We start from the raw sequence: 22,329 nt of genomic DNA, 5'->3' as shown, positions 1-22,329 counted from the left end.
CGGGTCTCTTCCAGGGCCATTGTGGTGGTGGTGCTGTGGGGGGTGGGGGGGTGTAACTCAAAGACCCAAAGAAAGAAAGAAGGAGAGAAGGAAAGAGAGCAGCCCACAGTTCTCCTTCTTTCCCACTGATCATGTACAAGTGGGTGGGGTGGGGAGGGGAGGGGGCTTTGATCTCCCCTGTCCCCCTGAGAGCCACAGCGAGGTGGGAGTGCAGTGTGACGGCTGTGGTGCACGTTAGCTCTGATTAAAGGGAAATATGCATCACCGTATAACGCTTTCCTTTTTATCTGCGGCTTGCGATGTAGTGCGATGGCGACGCTAGATTGGGGGCCCGGCATGTACTGATGTCGCAGCTTTATCTTGTGTTCCACCGGAGCTGAAACCCACCTGAAGTTGAATCACTGTCACTTGAAACCTTTGAGTAAAGCAGTTTGAAGAAGTTGAGGAGTTGACGTGAAGCCAGCTACGGTTGTTTTGTGTCAGGGTGCGTTGCTTGTTTGACTAGCAGCAGAAACCACACTAGAAGTGCCCTTTGACCTTTGATGCTGGGTAATATATGCCTCCAATTCAATTAAAGCTGAGGACCTGCATTCCACACTGGTGTGACAATGATTACCACAGCTGGGCCTGCAACAGAGCACAGAGCATTTGGTTCTGATGGCATGGAGACTAATAAAAGTGCATTCTCATGTGTGCAACTTATTTGTCCCTCTTTGTTTTTCTGTGAGTCTGAAAAGAGCGATTTAGTGTTTCTTTATTCTAAATGCATGAACAGAGAGAGAAAAATATCAAGCATTATTAATGTCATCTCCATTCATTAAATATGAAGCCATCAAAAGGCATGCAACTATTGTATTTGTGCTCCTCTCAGAACATGGCAACCTCACCTTTGTCTGAACCTCAGCAGTCTTCCAGAAATCGTCTCCAGCCCATGTGCTGTGTTTTTAAGCCAGTTTTTTTTTTCTGCTCTGTGGATCCTGTGTGGTGTCTAATAAAAGAGACATAAGAATGTGCATTAAAACCAAAGAGTAGAAACATTTGCAGACTTGTATCTGTGGGTCTTATTATTTTATGACGCTTCAGCAGACAGATGGAAGGTCTGTTGGGAGAGGAGGAGCACAGAGGTGAGGCATATATGGGCTCCTAAAAGCCCTGGGGCTACACCACTTAGCATGACCCTTACATCCTGCACACACGCACACACCTTTGCAGAGTGAAATATCAGTTAATGCAATTCTCTGGATTTGTTCTGATGGACACACAGTGACTCCGTCCTCCTGTCTGCCTCAACCCAAACTCAGTCTGTCTTTTTTGCTACAGTAGATGAGACAATCCCATCAGCCTCAACTCTAGCTCGTCTTCTGTGCTAATTAGAAAATGTTAGCATTCTAACACACTGAACTCATTTGGAAACATTTAACGTGGTAAATGACAGCATGTAAGCATTTAGCTTCACTTCACACAGCTGCTAGCATAGCTGTAGCCTCTTAGCCTTGTTATCATTGCAAATTGAATATCTTTAGGTTTTGTTGGTCAGACAAAACAAGCAATTTGAAGATGCCTTTTTGTGACATTTTATAGACCAATTAACGATTAATCAGTAATAATTATAAGTAATTGTTTGTTGCAGCCCTACTTTTGTCATTTATGTTTCAAAACAAGAACACTTTGCATGTCTAGGAGCATAGGAGCAGGATGAGTGGAGTCGAAGTAGCAGTTGTACCAATAAACACTTTATTTGCAACATTTCACTGCTAGACTTTCATCATCAAACTTTTTTTTTTTTTTTGCCTGATGAAGTTGCAAATAAATTGTTTATTTCAAGTCAGACAGTGTGCCGGATTTTTCAATTGCTACTTCGGACATTGATGTTTGACACATATATTGGCTTATAATTGTACCTTATGTCCAGAAAAATGTTTTTCACTTTTCGTGTGGTCCAGTTGCTCAATGTGCAGACTCTGGTCTGGATCCAGACTGGAAACTGAAGCTGATAGAAACAAGAGTTAGGCTGGAAGCAATATTCAATCATTTAGATTATCTTCAAATTTCCTGTCATATGCAATTTTTCTCATAATAATAATAAAAACGCCCAATATAATTATGTATTTAAAAGACAACTGAAACATAAAATACAACGTTATTACATTATTAAACCCCCACAACAACAGCATTATATCAATTTACCTGTCATTTTTCAGTGGCTTGTAGCTGCAGTTAGCTCATTGTTGGATGTAGCAGAACGTGAATGGCATGTTCCAAGTGGACTGCAAAGCTTTTTGTGTAACATAGTTCTGAACCTAATCATCCACAAACAGTCCGTAGTCTTCAACAAAGCATATCTTTATTCTCATAAACATCAGGTTCTTCAGATACACAAACAGAGCACAAACACTTTCAGTCTTTTTTTTTTTTGTTTGTTTTGTTTTTTAGGACACCGTCAACAGATTGAATGAGCCAAACACATTATATCACCTGGTGTGGGGTTTTTCACTTTCGGACTTGTGCTGACAGTCGTGTGTGTTTCTCATCTAAACTGAGGAAAGAAGAGTCTGACCCTTACTTCTGTCACTTCCTGGTTTGTGTTGAGGGCATGGAAACAAAGGACAGTTCACTGATGAACACGCAAACATGGCATTCAATGAACAGTAGTGCAGTATGCTGCATTTGACTCACTCAGTGCGACATGTACACATCAGTGCTTTGCCCTTCATTCACAGTCCTACGCTTTGTGTCAGACACATAAGGACAGCTCTGCATGGCTTTTGTTGCCAGGTTTGGCAATGATATATTCATCTCGTTTCCCCTCCTCCACTGTGACAGAACAAAGCAGCTGATTCACTAGTTACTCTATGTAAATATATATATGGTTTTTTTCTCAATATATCTATATCTTCTATCTATAGAATAAGTCTATATAGCATATACTTTTGGTAGGGTTTTTAAAACATTCAGGTACATTCACTTGACCCTGTGATATTTTTTTATGTGAAAGATAAACACAGACAAATGTTAACAGAGGTACTTGCCATGTAGTAATGAACTCCCAACCAAATAACAAGACATCAAGCGTCCCCCAAACTAGGAGAAGCAAACATAACAACTGTCTCGGTGCTGGTTCTTTAAGGACCAACCACAAGCATAAATATACTAAAAGATCTGTATTAATCTAGAGTATAAAATAGCATATTTTTCTGGACTTGACAACGGTTTATATTAGCTCTAATCATAGAGTCTGGGTGCACACAATTCCACAGGTGCATACATGAGCTGGCAACGACAGGTAGGCAATTCGATGGTTTCCTTTGCGTGTTTACTAAATCGACAAACAGTTTTCCGTCAGTGGTTAAAAAGCTTAAATGCAAAACTCACTTCTACAATCACTAGTGTGAATAGACCCTTGGCATATCATAGAATACACATAGAGGCATTAATCAACAAGTCAAGGAGATAGAACTTGGCCTACAGAGGACCATACTGATGATAAGCCACATTACGCATGAACGATTTTTTTTTTTTTTTTTCAGAAGGCCACAAGGATGTCACTTGGGTGCTGGTTAGAAAAGTGTTTTCTTCATGGATCCAAGTTGACAGAGGACCCTAATACTGCCCTTAGTCAGACTGAAAGTTCAAGTCATAACTGAAAATATTGATTTTTCTGTTACACGAGCAATATCGCATAAAACGTCTTTTAACCTGTAATAATCCAAGGCCAGTAGATAAATTGTCAGCCAGTGTGACAGTAGACAGTGTGCCCTTGTTGTGAGATTTACATTTCTCAGTATTTCAAAAGATCACTCCACCCGATTCAAAAGATATAAACAAAAAACATATTTCACACATTCCCACGGTGCTATTCAGCCACGCAGATCATCTTGGTTGTTTCAGTCGATGTCAAAGACGTCATCATTAAAATTACTGCGCAATCCAAAACAATGGAGGTCAATTCAATTGTTTTTGTGGAAGATGCAGTATTTAAAAATGACAGTTTATAAACTGAACATGTATTTGTCTTCCAAGTTAAATAACTGGCTTTAAGATAAATCACAACATCTCTGGTTTGTATCTGCCCTAGGACCTATTTCTGCATTTCTCTCTCCCTCGTCATCACTCTGCTAATCATAAATCGCCTAAACAAATGTTGTTGTGCTGAACTTTTGAAATCAAATTTTTCCTCTAGATTGGAGGCAGAAATCTCAGCAACAGATATCGCAAAAACTGAGCACATAAAACCAAATGATATGCATGGCTAAATACCACAAGAGGTAAGTGTTTGGGTGAAATGACCATCTAACAGTTTCACTGTGTCAGCTTGGTTATAAATAAGCCATTTAGTAACATTTAAATAAGCAGTAGAAAAAAATAATCATCTAATTTCCAACAGGATATTAAATACATACCTCCAAACAAAATGAAGTAAAAAAAAAACAAAACAAAAAACAAATAAAAACAGTGCAATCAAAATAACATGGAAAATAATATTGTTTATAAAATTGGATTTTCTGACCTAGAGAGAATCTCTCTTATGAAATGTAACACAAAGATCAGTTTTCACCATTCTTTTTCCTTTCCTTTCTTTTGGCCCACGTCAAAAGCCTGAACTGGTGAAAGATGAAACTAGTGGTAAAAGACATAAGAGAGACCCTCCATCCCTGTGCTGCTGATTGTTAGGACTGAGTGTGTATGAGGAGGAGCCACAGTGAAGGGCTCCATGCCCTCCGAGGGCCAGGCTGGTTAGTGTGGGCTTAGAGCAGGAGTGTCCAGATCCCCGTCCGCCTCACATTCTTCCTGGCCAGGGTAGGAGCTCAGGGCGTCCCAGAGCAGGCTGGGTTTCTCACAGTGGTGGCAACTCCTCCAGTGCTCCATAACCCCCTCCTTAGTGTCCAGTACCTCGCTGCACAGCACACAGTTAAAGGCTGCACCTGCCGCAAGGACACCGAGTCCTCCACCGCTGTCTGGTGATGAGATGGTCGCGCTGTCTGTCCCCTCTCTTCCCCGGTGGTGGGACATGATGTGCCTCTTGAGCTTGGAGAAGGAGAAGAACTCCTCGTCACAGCTGCCGCACTTTACCAGGTTGTGTTTCTCGTTGAATTGCCGCCAATAGTGGGCTGCGTGCTTGACCAGTTCTTTCTCAACCTCGCGGCCCCCCCGCAAAGGTTGGCCATCATAAAGTCGAACCTGGACCTCTTCCCTGTGCACGTACAGTAAGTGCATCTTCATGTCAGCAAAGGTGGGAGTGATCGCCTGACAACGACCACATTTGATCTGCAGCTCCACGGGGTCTTCATGGTCCTGCTCATCTGATGGCTCTGGGGAGTTGGCCCTGGGGAGGAGAATGAACAATGCACTGTTGAATGTTGCCTCATCAATTTATTTACACATTTAATCTAAGTGTTGGAATCTCACAAAACCTGCACCAAGGTAAACGCCGTGTTTAAGTAGGAATCCTTATGATGAAGCTGATAATAATCTTACCCCTCAATAGACATGTCATCCTCATGATGGCTGATCGACGGTTCTACGGTCAGCACCACCTTATGGACCTCTCTCAGATGACTGAAGTACACCCCCACATACCCAAAGGCCTTCTCGCAGAACTCACAGCACAGAGAGCGACGTGGTCGTACCTCCGAGTGGTGAAGCTTCATGTGGGTGCTCAGGCTGCCGGAGTGAGCGTAGGCTTTGCGGCACACTGGACAGGCGTAGGGCCGACTGTTGGTGTGACTGTTCATGTGGCTCTGGAGGTGGTGCTTGAACTGGAAACAGCGGCTACAGGTGGGACAGCGGTGCAGCGGACGGCTGCCTATGAACACTCTGGGATGGGAGGCACCTTTCAGGTGGAGGGTCACTGGGGCTGGTTGGGGAGGACAGTCAGGGGCCTTGGTTGGAGTAGTGGTGGGGAGCTGGGGACCAAGTACGAGCTCCTGTTCCTGGCCTTCTGAGGTAATGGCAGGCAGACTAACCAGTTGGGGAACTGTTTCCATAACCAACATGGGCTTGGGGCGGATGCTCCGGTACTTCTTTGAAATGTCAACTTCCTTTTGCTTGGAGCCAGGAACAACTGCTGGCGGCTTCTCAGGGACCCTTCTACGGAAAAAGGACAAGGACCTCTTCTTTCGGGCCTCAAATGCCAAGATGTCTTCCATTGTCTTTCTCTTCCTCCCTCGCTTCTTGCCGGGTGGTTTCTGGATGGTCCCCAAAACAGGCATGAGTGTGGTCTTGGCCTGTGGCTGTAGAGCAGAGTTTGACACCTGGTTGTGACTCAAAGCTTCGGCTGGCTCGAGGGTCTTGGATGTAGGATCTATGGGGCTGGTGTGTCCTGTCTGGCTGGAGAAATCCTTCTTCTCTGGCGACAAACTGCTGAGCTTGGCAGCTGGGATGAGGGTGCTCTTCATTTTAGAGTAGGGCAGAATGGGCAGTTTACCCTTAGGTGGGGATGGGATAATCTGGACTGCTTTGCTGAAGATGGCCGGGGACAGGACAGTGATACTGCTCTGGGGCTGGCCTGTGGTGGGGTTGGATTGGCACAGCCTCACTGTGGTCTTACTTTCCTCTGAGGATTTGACTGGGGAGCTTTTGACAGCAGTAGGGGGGTACTGGAGGTTCTGAATAAGGCCAGTTGTAGCGGATCGTTCAGAGCCATCTGGCGTTCGCTCCAACTGAGAGCTGGGATACAGGACAGCATTGTCTGGAAGCAGAGCAGTGACAGAGATGTCCGAGGAGCCCGGGTCAATCAGAATTACCTGCTCGGATGGTTCCTCTTTCGGCACTAAGGTTTCTTTTGTGTGCTTGGACTCCTGTTTTTTCTTTACAGCTGTTGATGACCCACCCACCACTGATTTGGTCTGTGATGTCATAGTAGCCTTGGAGGCCTTTTTCATCGTGGCAGCTGGTGGTGGTGATTTGACCTTATCTGTGGTCCCCTTGCTCCTCACTGGCTGGTATCTGGGAATGGGCAGTTTGAGGTTCTTTTGGATTGACTGGGTTTGTTGCTGTTGTTGCTGTGGTGTCTGGGAGGAGACAGAAGGGGGCAGCGCCACCAGGGAGAACGTGCCATCCTGACCGGCTATTTGCATCAGTGCATAGTTTTGGGTGGGCACAATGATGGACTTGGGGCTGGAGGCGGTGGTAGCCTCAGGGAGGGCAGAGGGAGGCTGGCAGGACAGGACCGCAGGGGAGGGGGAGGGCACCACGGCCGGGGCCTTGGGGGCGATGTTCCGGAACTGAAGGCTCTTCATCTGAAGGGCTGGACTCACTTGCTACCAACTGAAACGTAAACACAATAAATCATTTATATTAGTTATTGCACTGAGAATAGCTCTCCTTTCCAGCATTAAATTGCCCTTCTACCCTAAAGTTTCCACATCAACAGTAACTGCCAGCATTGCAACACCGCGTATGATTGCAGTCTTAAATCTGTTTGATCTAACATACCTAATAGTAATAACTGTGATGGCTACATGACTTCCTGGTCTTGTCTGGAAGCTGCCAAGGTCATTACAATAAATGTGACCTCAGTGCAAAAGGGTTTTTTTGTGCAACCCAAGCAGGAGAGAAGGAACCACACTGTCAAAAATACAGGCATCTGCACAAGTGTGACAAGCTGTCCTATTACCCATGTCTCTGGTCACACTCAGCAGGCTCTTTCTCCCCCAGGCTTAGGACAGACTGCCCCCTTTGATTTGGGCTCAGCATGCAGCCAAGGTACATGCTGGGGCTCTGTGGGGGGGTCCTTGTACCTCCCCTCACTTCCTGGAAGGATCAGTCAGTGGAGCGTGAAAGCTGCCCAACGGCAGGATCTTTACCAGATGAAGAGGGGGCTCTCCTCTCATCTCCCCCTCCACTGACCAGCACTGCAACCTGGCCAGAGGCAATGAGGATGCCGCTGAAAAAAAAAAAGAGCCCTGGATTTACTTTATCATCCCTTGTTCACAAATAATGTTTCATGGTTGCCCAGTGGGGATAAGGCTTTTTCCACACTGGGTCTCGCCATTCTGCCTGTGTTGATACAAAATACTGCTGAACTCTATGAGGAACCTATAACCTCAGAGTGAGGTTTTAAACAAGTCTTTATTATCTGAATCTACCGAACAGTTTCCACCCATCAATCAAAAGCCACAGGTATGGCTTTAAAAACAAAGGCAAAATTCCCTTTAGTTATATCAATACTGTATCTTTATATCAAAAGGAGGGAGAGATTACAGTGGAATGCTTCAAAGGGTCTAATTGTAAACAGATTCTGAGCTTTGAATTTCACATTATGACCTGACTTTCAAAAGCACTTTTTAATACAGGCAGAGTTCCAGCTCCACTCTAATACTAATCAGCATGAAGTGCAACAATCTGGAGGTGTCACAAAAGGCAAAAATTCAAAAACATAATTTCTCAATACAAGGAAAAAAAAACCCCTGTATTCATTTTCAAAGCAGTCTGGGCAAGAAGCTTTCTATGTTCAAAAAGAAGGAGAAGAAAAGAAAAACTGCAAAGGGCATATTGTTTAACAGCTGGAAGTGTTTCTGTGCGGAGAGATTATTTATACAGTACCCCTACCGCATTACGACTCCATAAAACTGGAGATATTCCTCCTCTGCGTGGATAGTTGATTCCAGTTTGACTGTGACTTTGGCTGAAAACAGAGTGGAATAAAACTGTGGGATGTGTGTTCCTCTGGGCATTTTATGTGGCTGCAGAGAGTGGGAGAAGCGTGTAGAGGCAACGCTTGGCGATGAATTCTACCATGTGAAAGTTTGACATTAAGGAGAAAAAAAAAAAAAGGGTGTGTATCAACAGCTGGAGAAGCAGCCAGCAGGCCTGTAATCCTTTTGTCACACATGATTCAGCAGACGTCATCTGACACCAAGTCACACCACACAGAAACAAGTTTCAGCTTTACTACATCCATTTGTCTCATTCCACCTGGAAAAGTAGGAATAGCACTGGAGCAGAGTGGAGGGTGGGGGGTGGGGTATCCTGTTTGAACTTTAATACTTGGCGACATCTAATATTTAAAGAAACTCAGTGCATTTAATATTAGACAATAAACCAAGGGGAATTCGTCATCATCATCCTATAAAGGTGGGAGATAGAGCGACAAGCACTTACCAAATACACAGCCTGGCCCAACAACGCTTCTCATTAATATGCAAATTAGTTCAGCAAGGTCATCTAATCTGACCATGCGCTGTTCCTGAGCTGCTGTGTTTAAAACATCTGTACACAGATGTGTTTGCACAGACCACGATGAAGCCTGTGGCAGGAGGGAGTACAAATATTAAATGAAACATATTAAAAATAAATATTTTAAGATAAAATGTAACAGTTACATACTGCAGTGCAGCATGATGATGCCAATAAATGTATCCTTGCATGAATCTGCATACAAAATGCAAAGAGGAGGGTCAGCACAGTCTTATCCTCGTATCGATCTTTTTATCCATCCAGTGCTTGTTGAGACTGTCCACTGGATGAGTGACAACTGGAGGAAAAGTCAGGGGAAATTTCATGGCAATCCATGCAAAAATGTTCTGATATTTCAGTCTGGATCAAAGTGGTGGACCAACCATTCCAAGAACCATGTTGCTAGTGTGACTAAAGCCACTAATTCTTAAAACTTATATCAACAGAAGAGTCCAAAACTGGTCTAAATTCAAACCTGGTAATAACTCTGTTGTGTTTTCACACTGTCTGATCCTGCGTTAACACACACTCACACTCTGAGCTCTACAACAGGAAGTACGCTGATGCAACAGGTGAGTTTCGGTGATGATGACATCTCCTCAAGCCTCAAGCATGGCCTCAAGCCACATCTAGTTATTCACTATACAGAATGGGGCAATGACAAAGTCTCCCTTACTGGTGTAGGCCACGCAACATTAATATTTGAAGAAGCTCTCTAGGCTACTCTCCTCTGTTCTCCCTCGATTCTCTCTTCCCATTTTTACCCTCTATGTGTGTGTGTGTCCCCTCTTTTCATACTATGGGATGCTCCTCTCAGTGTCACATGGGAGCAGGCAGAGAAGAAGAGGAAGAGAGGAGAGGAAGGAGGAGGAGTCTGTTCACTTGTTGACGTCCCAGTGAGGGGACATCAACAACATCATCCTCCATTATCTTGTGGTGACTTTTGAAGTATTCAAGCAAAGAAAGAAACTGCCTGGAAAAATTCAGAGGAAGAGATGCTCAAGAGGCAGACCAGTAAACTTTTAACCAGGTGTAAAAAGTAATTAGGTTTAAATCATATTGAGATACAATCTGACGATCTAATGCAAGAGAAACTGTGATCAATGGCAGATACAAAACAAAGAAAATTATTTCAAGACAGTGTTACTGCTCTGTATTAATCTCCTCCAAAAGGTGCAACATAGCGTAGCATTACAACACTAAGCATTGTGTTCATGGCCGGACACCACAGAGGGAGCTGATGCTCTCCACAAAAAAACATCACTGCACACTTGAAGTTCTTCAAAGAGCAGCTTGACTCTCCACAACACTAAAGGGAAAATGTTTTGTGGACTGATGAAACAAAGGGTGAATCGTCTGGGAAGAACCAACAGCAATATGAATGGTGTAAGAAAAGGACTGCACGCTAAACATGAATACAAAATACAGTGGAAGGGGCATCACTATTCGGGGCTTTGCTGCCTCTGGGCCTGGACAGCTCCAAATCATCATGAGGAAATTGAACTGTGAAGTTTAACCAGGTCTCTTACAGGATAATGTCAGGGTGTCTGTTCACCTGCTGAAGCTCAGTAGAAACTGGGTGATGCAGCAGGACAATGACCCTAAACATCACAGTAAATCTACTACAGGTGTCAAACAAAGAAACTCCACCTCCTGGAGTGGTCCAGTCAGAGCCCAGACCTTAATACAACAGAGATGCTGTGGAATGAGCTGAAGAGAGACACTCACACCGGACATCCTCAGATGCAGCTGAAGCAGCTCTGTAGGAAGAATGGTCCAAAATTCCTCCTGAACATTGTGCAGCTCTGATCAGCAGCTACTGGAGGAGCCGGGTTGAGGTTATTGGAGCCAAAGGAGGATCGATGAGTTATTAAATCCAAGGGTTCACTTGCTTTTTCCACCAGCACTGTTAATGTTTAATGGCTGTTAAATAAAGACACAACAGATTATAATTGTTTGTGTTTTTCTACCATAAGCTCAATGTGTTTGTGATTTAGAAGAGGACCAGGTCACAGTTTAGAAGCAAATAATCCAGGAAAGCAGGTTTTCTTGCCCCTGTAGGTGAACCTTTTGATCAGACAAATTCATTTTTCTTGATCATCTGCATGACCAAGGCCTTTCTTCCCTGATCACTGAGTTCTGCTGGACGACCAGCTCTTTACTTTGGAAAAAGAAAGAACATTCAAAGCTTTAGAAACTGTTTTAAACTAAGATCCATGCCTCAACACAATCTAATAGCAAAGGTCCATGGAGAGTTCCTTGGACTTCACAGCTCAGTTTTTGGTCTGACAAGCTTTAATTGTGTTCAAATAAATTGAATTAGCATTTTATCAAGTTGTGGAGAGACAATATTTTAAGGATGATCAAAGCAAACAGATTACACCTAGCAAAGGATCAAAATCTTTCATTTTCAATTAATTAGCAAAAATGTTCTTGCTCTGTAATTATGGGTTATTGTGTGTAGAGAAATGGGAAAAAGGAAATTTAATCAATTAATCTATCACACGATAAATTGTGTGAAAAGTGAAAAGGTCTAAAAACTTTCCAACGCCACTGTATTCACCTCCACACACTGGTGTATGTGGATCAGAGATGTTACTTCAGTGAATGAAACGCCTTCAACTGCAAACCCGTGTCTAACTTTAGATGTTACTGCGATCTGACTGGCCTTGCCTCGATTCAGAGGGGAGAAATGCATGGGGAGGTCACAGACGCTACTCAATCTGCTGCTGGATTTGAAATGCCAACCACTCTAATCTGACTGGGGTCAGAGGTCAGGGCTGGGGTGATGCAGAAACCTGGTTTCTGGTCAGAATGTGGGAGGCTGAGGGAGAAAAAGAAGAGAAAAGGTGGGGGTGATCCACAGAGACAGATTATCAGGTAAAGCCAGAGGGGTGAGAGGTGACGATCTGCTGTTTATGCTGGAAACAGGTCAGGGTTGAGCAGAAGGGCAGTGTGGGGACGGGCCAGGCATCCACCTGGAATGGAATGAAATGGTATGAAGTGAACTGCACAAAGCTACACACACAAAAAAATAACTTCAGCTCACACTCTCAAACCAGGACCTGGGTCACATGAAGAGGTGCTCTGGCCAAGACCAATGGGCTGACCAGCCAAAACAACCTGCCTATTGTTAGCCAGTAATGCATCCCTGATGCATTCTCTGATTCTGCTTTGTCTCGCTTTGGGCCAACTACTGTTTGAACTGCAGAGTCCAGCATTCTGCTCCCAGTGTATCGAGTCTGTGGCTGCGACCCAAATGCAAGACAACCTCGCCTGTTTTTAGAATAAGTTAAGAGCACTAAAAGACATTCTCATGTGAAACTGTCAGCCTCTGGACAGTTTGTTAACGGTAGACAACAGGAAAAGGGAATCAGGTTTTTTCTTTTGTGGTGAGACTTAATGAAAATCAAATGTGAAGTGTTTTGAGGAAAGCAGAGCAGGGAGCAGAGGAGTGTGAGGTTTGTTATCTCCCTTGTAGGTGAGAGCAATTCTCATCTGGGACTCAAAGATAGAGCCTGGAGATGGAGGGGGTCTGGAATGAAGAGTATATGTGTACATGTGGGAGGGAGGGCTAAAAACCCAGCAGAGGCCAAGCTCCCCCAGGTTTTAGCCCAGATGAAAGGCCAGGATCTGGGCTAGATAAGAGGGCAAATCACAGGGGGTCGGGGCCAGCCGGCTGTGAGAAGCCATGTCCAGCGGCCATCTTTCACCGACCTCCTCCCTCTACCTCTCTGTGTCTCGCACACACAAACACACATACACAGCATGTGGGATTAGTGAATATGTGTGAGAGAGAGGTAGTTAAAATATATAAATATATATATTAATATACATTTTCTCAATTAAAACAAAAGGAGCTGTTCATGGATATTGCAGTCCAAGAGGAAATGAGATCATACCATTTTCTTTCCTCCTCAGTGAATGTAAGAATTATCTGTGCTTGATCGCGTCTTCCTGCATGCATGCTAACTGCTCATCTTTGCTCTCCAGCCTAAGGTGTGTGTGTGTGTGTGTGTGTGTGTGTGTGTGTGCGCGTTTGTGTGCGCGTGTACGCCAAGGAGCTAGGGTCTGGAGCGAAGGCGATCATGGGGAAAATGAAATCAGTGTTTGCAGAGGTCCTTGTTTTGTCCCAAAGCTCTGCTGAATGAGAGGGCCAAGAAATAGATGCACGTGCACACACACACACACACACACACACACACACACACAGAACACCAAACAACAAACAGTGAAAGGTAATGCAAGAGAGAACATTACAGCACCATATGGTATTCATGGCATGCACACAGATACACACACACACACACACACACACACCCCGTATGTTATCCACTGTCACCTGAGCAAATCAATGTGAGGGAGAAATCCATTCCAATTAGGATCCCGCTGCTCTGCCCTGCATGTGGATGTAGATTAATCGATAGAGAAATCCCACTGCTCACCTGCCGTTCCTCTTATAGAAGACGCTGAACTGAGACTCTGGATGTTTTGCTTTCATTGACTCACATCTTAGAAATAATGAAATGATTGCTCTAATCATTTCCATTTGTATTTAAACAGTTTTCCAGGTAAAAATATTCCAGAGTGAGGCAGAGAACAGAGAGTGGTCACTGCAGAGAATGTGGACACTCAGTAAAAAACGAGGCGCTGCCCTTTGAAGGCAGGATGCTGTAAACCCCTGACAACCAATGACCTTTGACCTGATGTCCAACAAGGCCATGTGTCATCCCCAGGAAGTTGTAACACCTTCAATCATCCATGCTCACAGATGAACCAAATGAGCATATGAGCGTGCGCACAAAATGACACAAACGCACGGTCACGTGCACGTGCACACCGATGACACGGCTGTCGGCTCAGGGCTGAGTGGCGTCGACGTGAAGCCGAGGTGACAGCAGTGTGTCGGAGCGCGTGTGCGTGTGCAGAGGTGTGTGCTCAAGGTCTCAAGTGTTAATGTGCTCCCCCCTCAGGCAGCCAGCACTGTGTTAGCCATCCAGACTTTGCTCGACACTAAACCTTTACCTGACCTTTCCCTCCGCTGTGACATTTGGACCCTTCTGAATAGGTCAAACAGCACTAAAGAGTGGTGGAAAAATGGAAGGAGGGGAGCTGGAGGAGAAAAAGGAGAAAAAAGAGGAGAGGGATGAGGGCTGTCAGAAATCAGAACAGGGAGGTGACAAGGAGTGGGAACATATAAGTGGAGAAGGATGTAGTGAATGGAATTCCCTTTCCTTCAGTGTGTTTATACTGTAGATTTTTTGTGCATGTAAAAGTTCAGCAAAGAAAGTTTTTCTCTTCCACAGAAAACTTTAGGTGCCTGAAACACCTTGTTTTTGTTCCAGGCTTTTCTTCCGTAGCTTATCTTCATGACTGTGTAATACATTTGCATAAAGCCCACCTACTGATTCGTTTGACACGCCCTCAAACAAAGCTAGTTAGAGAAGAGGCCGGGAAGAGTTTGGACAGTTTTAGCCTGTCGCCATGTCGAGAAGATGCTCTTTTTTTTGCAAATGTCTTTTAAAAATTTAAGTAAAATTTTTTGGGGCATTTTTTTAATCATACTTTATTTGATAGGGAAAGTGGAGAGAGACAGGAAATAGGGTAGAAAGTGTGGGAGAGACATGAGGGTCTGGCTGGCCATCGGGCCACACATACAACTATTAACAGGGGAAAATGGAAAAACCTTTATATACGGACTGTGACTGAAAGACTAAGTGAACTATGATTATGTCACACAATAAGCAGGTAGTGCTGCTGTAGTCTTTGTTGATGCGGATGTTGGTGGCGTCCACCCTCATATATTCTGGATCGGATTCGGGCTCCAATGTGCATGGATGAAGAAGAAAAGCTGCCATTTCCGATCACTTATGTTATTAAGTAGTTTTAAGGTTTTCTTTCAGAAGCTTTGCTCCACAGTTGGCCCAATCAGAAGAAAGTGGGTTCTTAAGGAGGCCTGAGCTAATACTGCCTGTGTGAGTCAAAGGCTCACTGAGGGGCTGCATAACAGACAGTTTGAGACAAATAAGGACTTTCTTTGAACTGTCAATGTGCTCTACTCTGGTGGAGTCCCAGAATTAAATATAGAGCTGGAAATGAGCATAATAGCCCCCCCCAAGGTCAGACATCAGCACAGCAAGGTGAAAGGAAGCGTGTTTGAGAACGAATGAGTAAACATGGATGCAGTGAATGCAATTCCCAATACTGCTCAAATTCCAGTCATTAAATTCTTTAGAAAGTTTGGACCATTTTAGTAATGACCAGATTCTTGCACTGAGGAAGTTAGAATGTCAGATATTTGGTTTCATAAATATGTAGAGTCACTAATGTCATGAAGTCGCTGCGATCTCATTTTGCTGAGTGACCGAGAGGAAAAAAAGCAGGAAATTACGACATGTTGGTATGATGCTACAAAAAGTAGATAAGAGACACAAAAACCGGTAGATACCGGTGGATGTACAACACAGGATGCCGGACATACAGGGATGTCTTTCTGTGGCAATGAGGAAGCAGATAAAAACATGTTGAACTCCAATATAGGGATTGAGGATGTAGAAGGGTAAGGAAACAATTTGTCCCAGGGAGACATCGGTTTACTACCTGTAAGTAGGTGTTTCACTTTCTGAAAGACTGAAGGACATCTGTGTCCAGAATCTGCTGATATTTAGTGGAATCCATTCTTCCTTCTATCTGCGCGATGTTTCCTGTGCTACTGGCTGCTACACAACACTAAAGCAGAATATTTCCAACCCCATGCTGAACAGTCGGCAAAGGGAGGTCACCCACTACTGACTTAGTAGGCTGGCCAAACTTTTGGACCAAGATTTAAGTTTTTTTTTCAACTTTTTGAGATCAGGAAATAAAAAGAAACATTAACATACATTTTTAAATCCTTACACCACAGTGATGACTAAGCCTTTTTTTTTATTCAAAGACAAATAGCAATTTCTGCATATCCTGACAGAATGGTATTCCCAGAGATGAAAGCAAATGTTGATGCAGTGTTCTTCCAATTGGTCACCCTCTGATCCCAAGTGTAAAGATCATGTTTCCATTCCAGATACATAAAAGACAATGGAAAAAAAAAGTTCTATGTGACCATCAGCTGATTATAACTGTTGGTCATAAAGATCAGCAGTAAATGCTCAGGAAGGAGTCCGTTTGGTCCGACTGCAGATCACAAACGTTTCAATTCAAGAGGTGCACGCTACGTCTGAGAGAAGTTGCACTTACATAATTTACATTACAAACAGAGAGCCTTTGAAAGATTATAACAAGTGCTTCATATTAACAAAATGAAATAAAAAGTGTAAAATGTTCTTTATGTTTAACTCCAAGTTAACCATCAGTCCGAACCATATTTCTGATAAACAATCTCAACACATCTCAACAACTGAACAGCTTTAACACATCCTTTTCTCTTTCTTCCCCTCTTCTACTGTCCCCACTTCTTTCTCTGACGATCATGTGTGTATCTCCCTGATTTGAATCGTCATGTGACCAGTGCCGTAAAGGCGAGAAAAGCTGCGTCGGTTACTAAACAAACGCTCCATCAAAATGTAACAATTCTCAATAATTTAAAAGGGATCCGGACTTCCGGTCTGCCTTTTAGTGACCTCTGCAATAGACCTCAATAAAGGCCTCAATATGCTTAAGACAAAGTGATTGTTGGATCATATGTTTTTTTTTTGTGACTTTCCAAAACAGACGAATGTAGAAGTTTGACCTTCTGTTTTCCATCATTCACACATATACATTTGTCACCTTTTGTGTGAATGACTGCGTGAAACACAATGAGTGCTTGTGAGGAAAAGTCTGCACCGTTCTCCCCATTCCTACATTTCTTGCATCTTTTCCTTTTCTATGATTTGTTGGCTTCTCAGAAACAAGGATAAACCTCTGGCTTCAGATGTGGTCAGACAACACTCTGTAGGAACTGGTGTGTTTGAAGCTGACTGAGGTTTTAAATCTAAGTCAGCCACAGATGTTTGACACATGATGTAGGACACAGAAAGTAGGACATGTGATGCAAGACTTAAGACAAAGCTGTATCAGGTAGCAGGGCCACAAAACAGGTTGAAACCCGCACAAAGGATTTGATATTATATATTTATATATAATGTGTAACCTTTATTAAATCAGGTACTCTCTGATTAAAGATGTTCAAACCTGCACTGCCTGCAGAAATAAACAACAGACCTGTCCATTTCTATCTAGCCCCATTCTCCCATCCTCTCCCTCAGTCCGTCATGCATTAATTTGCTCCTCCATCCTACTGACAGATGTGCCGTGCCTGCTGTAACGCACTGCTACACAACTCACAAGTGAAAAACCTGTTTGCCACGCAAACACGCCCACAGACGAGGACTGCAAAGAATCTTTATTCATGTCAGCCTTGTCGAGGAAAAGTGATGCCGCTGCAACCTCGACTGGGACACTAAGAAAGCACCTGCGTTCCCGGTCCCACCTTAATGATCACTCAACGCACTGGGAGAACTTTAATGGGGGCCCTAGAAGGAAGGAAGGAAGGAAGCTGCCAGTTTGCTAATTTTAGGTGCTCTGCATCTCAGATGAAACGCTGGAAAAGGCAGAGAGGAGGCGTGGAGAGGCGGGAAAGTTCTCTGTCTCTCACTTTCTCGACTTTCTGCATCATGTCTTTCTAACTATCATTACCCCCTGCATCCGCTATGAGAGAGAGTCTCATAGCTCTTTGATTCTCTGAATCATATCTCCCTCTCTTCCTGTTCCCAGCCCTCCCTCTCTCTCTCTTCCTGTTCCCGGCTTTCTCTGTCTCTTTCTCCCTTTTTCCGACTCTCCCTTTCATTCTCACCTCCCTCCCCTCCTGTCGGTACCTGAGTAAATAAACAGTGTTGTGTGGGATGCTAATTAGAGAAGGTTCAGGGACGTGATGAGCCCAGAGACAGATAAACAGCAAGGTGGGGAGGAGAAGAGATGATATGGAGGGGTGGGGGTGGAGGTAACCCACCCCAAGGGCAACATAACACAGACACAAACACATCAGCTTAGCGGTGAAGGACAGACAAGAGTGGTTTTGGCTTTCAACCCAACTGAGGGCGGCTTTGAAGCGAAGGGTGGTGGTGAGGAAGAGGACTTTGAAAGGGCTGCGATGAAGTGAAGGGCGCCGGCAGAGGAAGGGGCGCGCGGTGGAGCTTCAGCCACGATGAGAGAAGAGGGAACGTCGCGCAAACTTCCTTAATGACGGCTGCTCCTGGAGACCCGGAGTGAGATCAAAAGAATATGCAGATGAGCCCAACAGTTCTCCTGCTGAGGTGAGCCCGGGCTTCTAAAAGCAGGTCAATGCGAGGCAGCTTGTTCTTATTTAACATAAGATGGCCCTTCTGGGGGGAATACGCTGCTGGGTATACAGGTGAGAAGGTGTTACACAGGAGAGATGAACACAAACAAGCGCTACTTCTTATCTTTTCAATTACTTCTTAAAATAAATCTATGCAATAGCTGCATTATACTGTATGTCACTGGTGGGCCGTGAAGGTATTGCAAGTGGGCCAACAAATGTAATTATATAACATGTACGTATGTATGTATGTATACGTATGTGTATACATATACACACACAAAAATAATGTTGTAAAATGAAATGAGCTTTAAAAACATAAAAAAATTTTTAAAATCTCTTTCTTTCTTTCTCATATTAAGGCCTATCACTGTGATACACCAATGTCAGGAACTTTTATGTTGTTGCGGGACTGCTGGTTAGCAGCAGGAAGAATTAAAAGGAAACAGACAAAGAGACAGATGGGGAATGGACGAGTGATCTCTCCCAATCAAACAAAAAAGAAAAACAGCCTCCTACATATTTCCCTTGCTCTCAGTCAAATCCTGGATGTTCGATCCTTATCATTAAAACAAACAGTGCTCTGAGAACGCATTATTTGGCCTCTGTATTATTATGGTGTTGGATATGGGCCACCAACATTTTTGAGATTTTCAAGTGGGGCATGAGGTTGGGAACCGCTGCTGTATGTGATGCTGCAACAGAAGTACAGATCTGAGACTTGGACTAAAGTCAGACTTAAGGTACAAATATGAGAACTTGAAACTTGTTGCTCTTTTAAACTGCAAGAGCTTTATCTGTAACCTGGGACGTCCCATAACCTGAACCATACACAACTGTGGAACAAGATTCTTCCCTGTATTTCACAAAGTGGGATGTTTCAGATATACAAAAGACGACGACGCAGACATCATGTACTGTATGTGCGTCGTTTGGTAGGGGAGTAAAGTAAGTGGTTGTGGAACAGACAGCAAAGGAAGATTTTCTTTCAGGGTTACCTTGAACATAACATAGAAGAATCCAGGGCCCTGCTGCGGCTGGCACAAATACGGCATCCAGGCCGTCTAACCGCTTGAGATTGAGTGACACATCTACTAAACTAAACTCTGCAACGCTGCCGACTACTTCTGTAAAACACCTGGAAGTTGCTTTTAGTAGAATCAGTCACAATGGCTGCATATTACATTAAACTCCTGCAGTGAAGACGAACTACGAGCGTTTTTCTCTCCTGAAGCAAAAACTTCAGGGTCGGCAAATATAATTATAAGGTTATATCTTCTGACCTGGATCTCAGCTTTGTAAAAAACTCTATTAACACAGCTTTGAAAGGGAAATGTTGAAATACAGTGTCATTGTAATGGTCAGTATTCAGAGATCTGAACCCGCAGCTGACTTGTACTTCGCTTATGAAAACGTCTGTGAATGTAACACGTGGCTTTACTGAGCAACAGCATGAACGTTCAATCACCTTTTTCCTGCTAAATAAAGTCCATATAGAGTTTTCTCCCCCTTTGAAGGACCTTTCATTCCTAAAGATTTTCTTCATGTCATTCTGTCTCCGTCTTTGTCTGGAGTCCATAAAGTGAGCATCTGCTCAGGTGTCTTTGTTGGGTTATTAAAACCATAGGAAATGCTGTCTGGCAGGATCAAAGCCCGTCTTGGGCTGTAATGATCACTGATGCTGCTGTTAAATTAAACAGACGCGAGCTCTGTTCACTCTAATGGGGGGATTTGGCTCCACTGAGAGAGAGGGTGAAGAGAGGCAGCGGATCAGGCACAAGAGGAGGAAGAGGAGGAAGAGGAGGAAGCCCAAGGAAAAATAACAACTAACTTATCAAGACACAATGCTAACAGATCATGTAAACACCGCCTTCAGTGATGCAGAGATGTTTTATGATTAAACGACATGTTGTGATCCCAGATTACGGCCAGATTGGTAATGACAGGTGCAGGGGAAACCTTTCCACTACAAGGACTGGCATAAGCTTTTAATCTCACATTAAGACGAGCACAAACACTGATGGAGAGACAGAGAGGGGAGAGCAGAAGGTGGAGAGCATCACAATATATCTAAGAGATTGTGGAGGAGAGGGGAAATGGAGGGAAATATGATGGCTGGATAGATGAGCTATTTTTATAATGAGGTCAGTGTGAGCTGTGGGATTTCATTCTCCTGGGAGAGACACACACACACACACACAGACACACACACACACACACACACACACACACACACACAGAGGAACTGTGGCGGTGTATTGCCCCTGCTGAGTGGGACTGCCTCTGTCCACAGGAAGAAGATGAGGATGAGGATGAGGATGAGGAGGAGGATGAGGAGGAGGATGAGGAGGAGGAGGAGGTCATAGAGGGAGATACAGACAAACTCAGATGTCAGGAAGTGGATTTTAAAGGATTTTGGTCATAAACTGACTTATTTTCTGTCTCCAGTACTAGAGCGTGAGGATTGAAGCTTAATAACTGAACAAGATCAACATTTGCATCACACCTTTGTTACAGGACAGATACACAATACTCCCCACGCTGTTTTAACCCCTTAAAATCTGCAAACAGTGACAGAAAACCTTGCTACACTTTATCCACCACCATATTACATTCCCCCAGGTGCAATTTTTGTATTTATTTATTTTTAACTTTTCTGTTTATTCCTCTTTTATTCTGTCGCAATGCAATATATATATACACACACACACACACCACACACAAACACACACGTTCTATTTTTAGAAGTTACGTTCAATTTTTTTGTCACTATCTGTTCTTGTATTTCTGCTGCTGTGACAATGAGTTGAAGTTTATCCTAAATAAAAAAAACAATTGATGGAAGACTAAAAAAGTCTTTACCAACTGAATGATTGCTTCCTCCTGCGCTGCTCCCTCGCTCCTCCTCTTCCTGGGTGGTGCCCGGGTTGTGGTCCTGTCCCCCCCTCTCCAGACTCCCCCTGCACAGACATCAAACACAAACCCTTTAAAATAAATCGTGTCGAGAGGCAAACTCTGTAACAGATTTGATTGTATTTGGTATTGCATATGGGTGTTCAATACTAAATAATCAAATAAGACATTATGTGCAACAAATGAATAATAATGTGAGTGAAGAGGCTGAAGATGAGGGGGCAGGTAGTGGTGACTGCACTGTCATTAAAAGATATTATGGCTCATAAAACAAAAAAAATCAGGAGACCGTATAATGATAAAAGACACAATAACATTTCATTATTAATGTGTCATTACAAATTTTAAATGTTTTTTTAATTGTTTCATAATTTATTGGTTTTTCAATATATTAAACTTTATCTATAAATATGATTTTATCTATTTTATATGGACCAGTTTGGGACTCCGTACATTAGCGGCAGAACGTTTGTATTTTTTCCTTACATCCATCAGAGGACCACCAGATTCCTGGCAGCATTTTAAACAGCTGAGGAGTCTCTCATGTGATCTGTCTGCATTAACGTATAAAGAGTAACACGGCGCAACTGCACACTGAGTAGCAACATTATTTGCACACTAGCACAACTCTGCACGGCCTGTTTCACAAGCACACACCCCCTATCTACAAACTCTCTCTCTCTCATATGCACCCCCTTTTGCTCTCTTTAAATGCCTGTCGCTTTGGCCCTCCATTAAGCCAAGCGAGCGCTCGTTTAGCCAACAGTGTCTCAGCAGTTGGGGACGCAGGCTGCCCACTCAGTCAGATCCAGCCGTATTAAATAAATAAGGAGCGCTCTCCTGTGTAAATTATTCATTTAACATGCCTTATCCTCTTCCAACAACCTTGTTAGAGCAGCTCAGGAGTGGAGGTGGGTGGGGGG

The 22,329-nt window shown here is 43.7% G+C and overlaps 1 protein-coding gene across 2 annotated transcripts in view; it reads right to left on the bottom strand.

Annotated features, from left to right (window-relative positions):
- Positions 1–2,325: 2,325 nt before the first annotated feature.
- Positions 2,326–22,329, bottom strand: part of znf438 (zinc finger protein 438) — a 48,696-nt gene continuing 28,692 nt past the window's right edge. Inside the window, exons 2-5 of one of the 2 annotated variants that reach the window (XM_023409009.2) lie at positions 21,356–21,453; positions 7,616–7,885; positions 5,476–7,266; positions 2,326–5,323 (exon numbers count right to left, since the gene is read on the bottom strand). In XM_023409009.2, the coding sequence (XP_023264777.1) occupies positions 4,735–5,323; positions 5,476–7,238 (2,352 nt within the window). In that variant the 5' untranslated portion in view covers positions 7,239–7,266; positions 7,616–7,885; positions 21,356–21,453 and the 3' untranslated portion in view covers positions 2,326–4,734. The remainder of the gene's footprint in view (positions 5,324–5,475; positions 7,267–7,615; positions 7,886–21,355; positions 21,454–22,329) is intronic. The other variant, XM_023409008.2, reaches the window with a different exon arrangement.

The sequence above is a fragment of the Seriola lalandi genome, unplaced genomic scaffold, assembly GCF_002814215.2.
Source record: "Seriola lalandi dorsalis isolate HSWRI2012SDOR001 ecotype SW California unplaced genomic scaffold, Sedor1 jcf7180002054378, whole genome shotgun sequence".
In the NCBI taxonomy this organism is placed as follows: domain Eukaryota; kingdom Metazoa; phylum Chordata; class Actinopteri; order Carangiformes; family Carangidae; genus Seriola; species Seriola lalandi.
The sequence above is the reverse complement of the archived record's forward strand: the minus strand, read 5'-3'. Positions and strand labels throughout refer to the sequence as shown.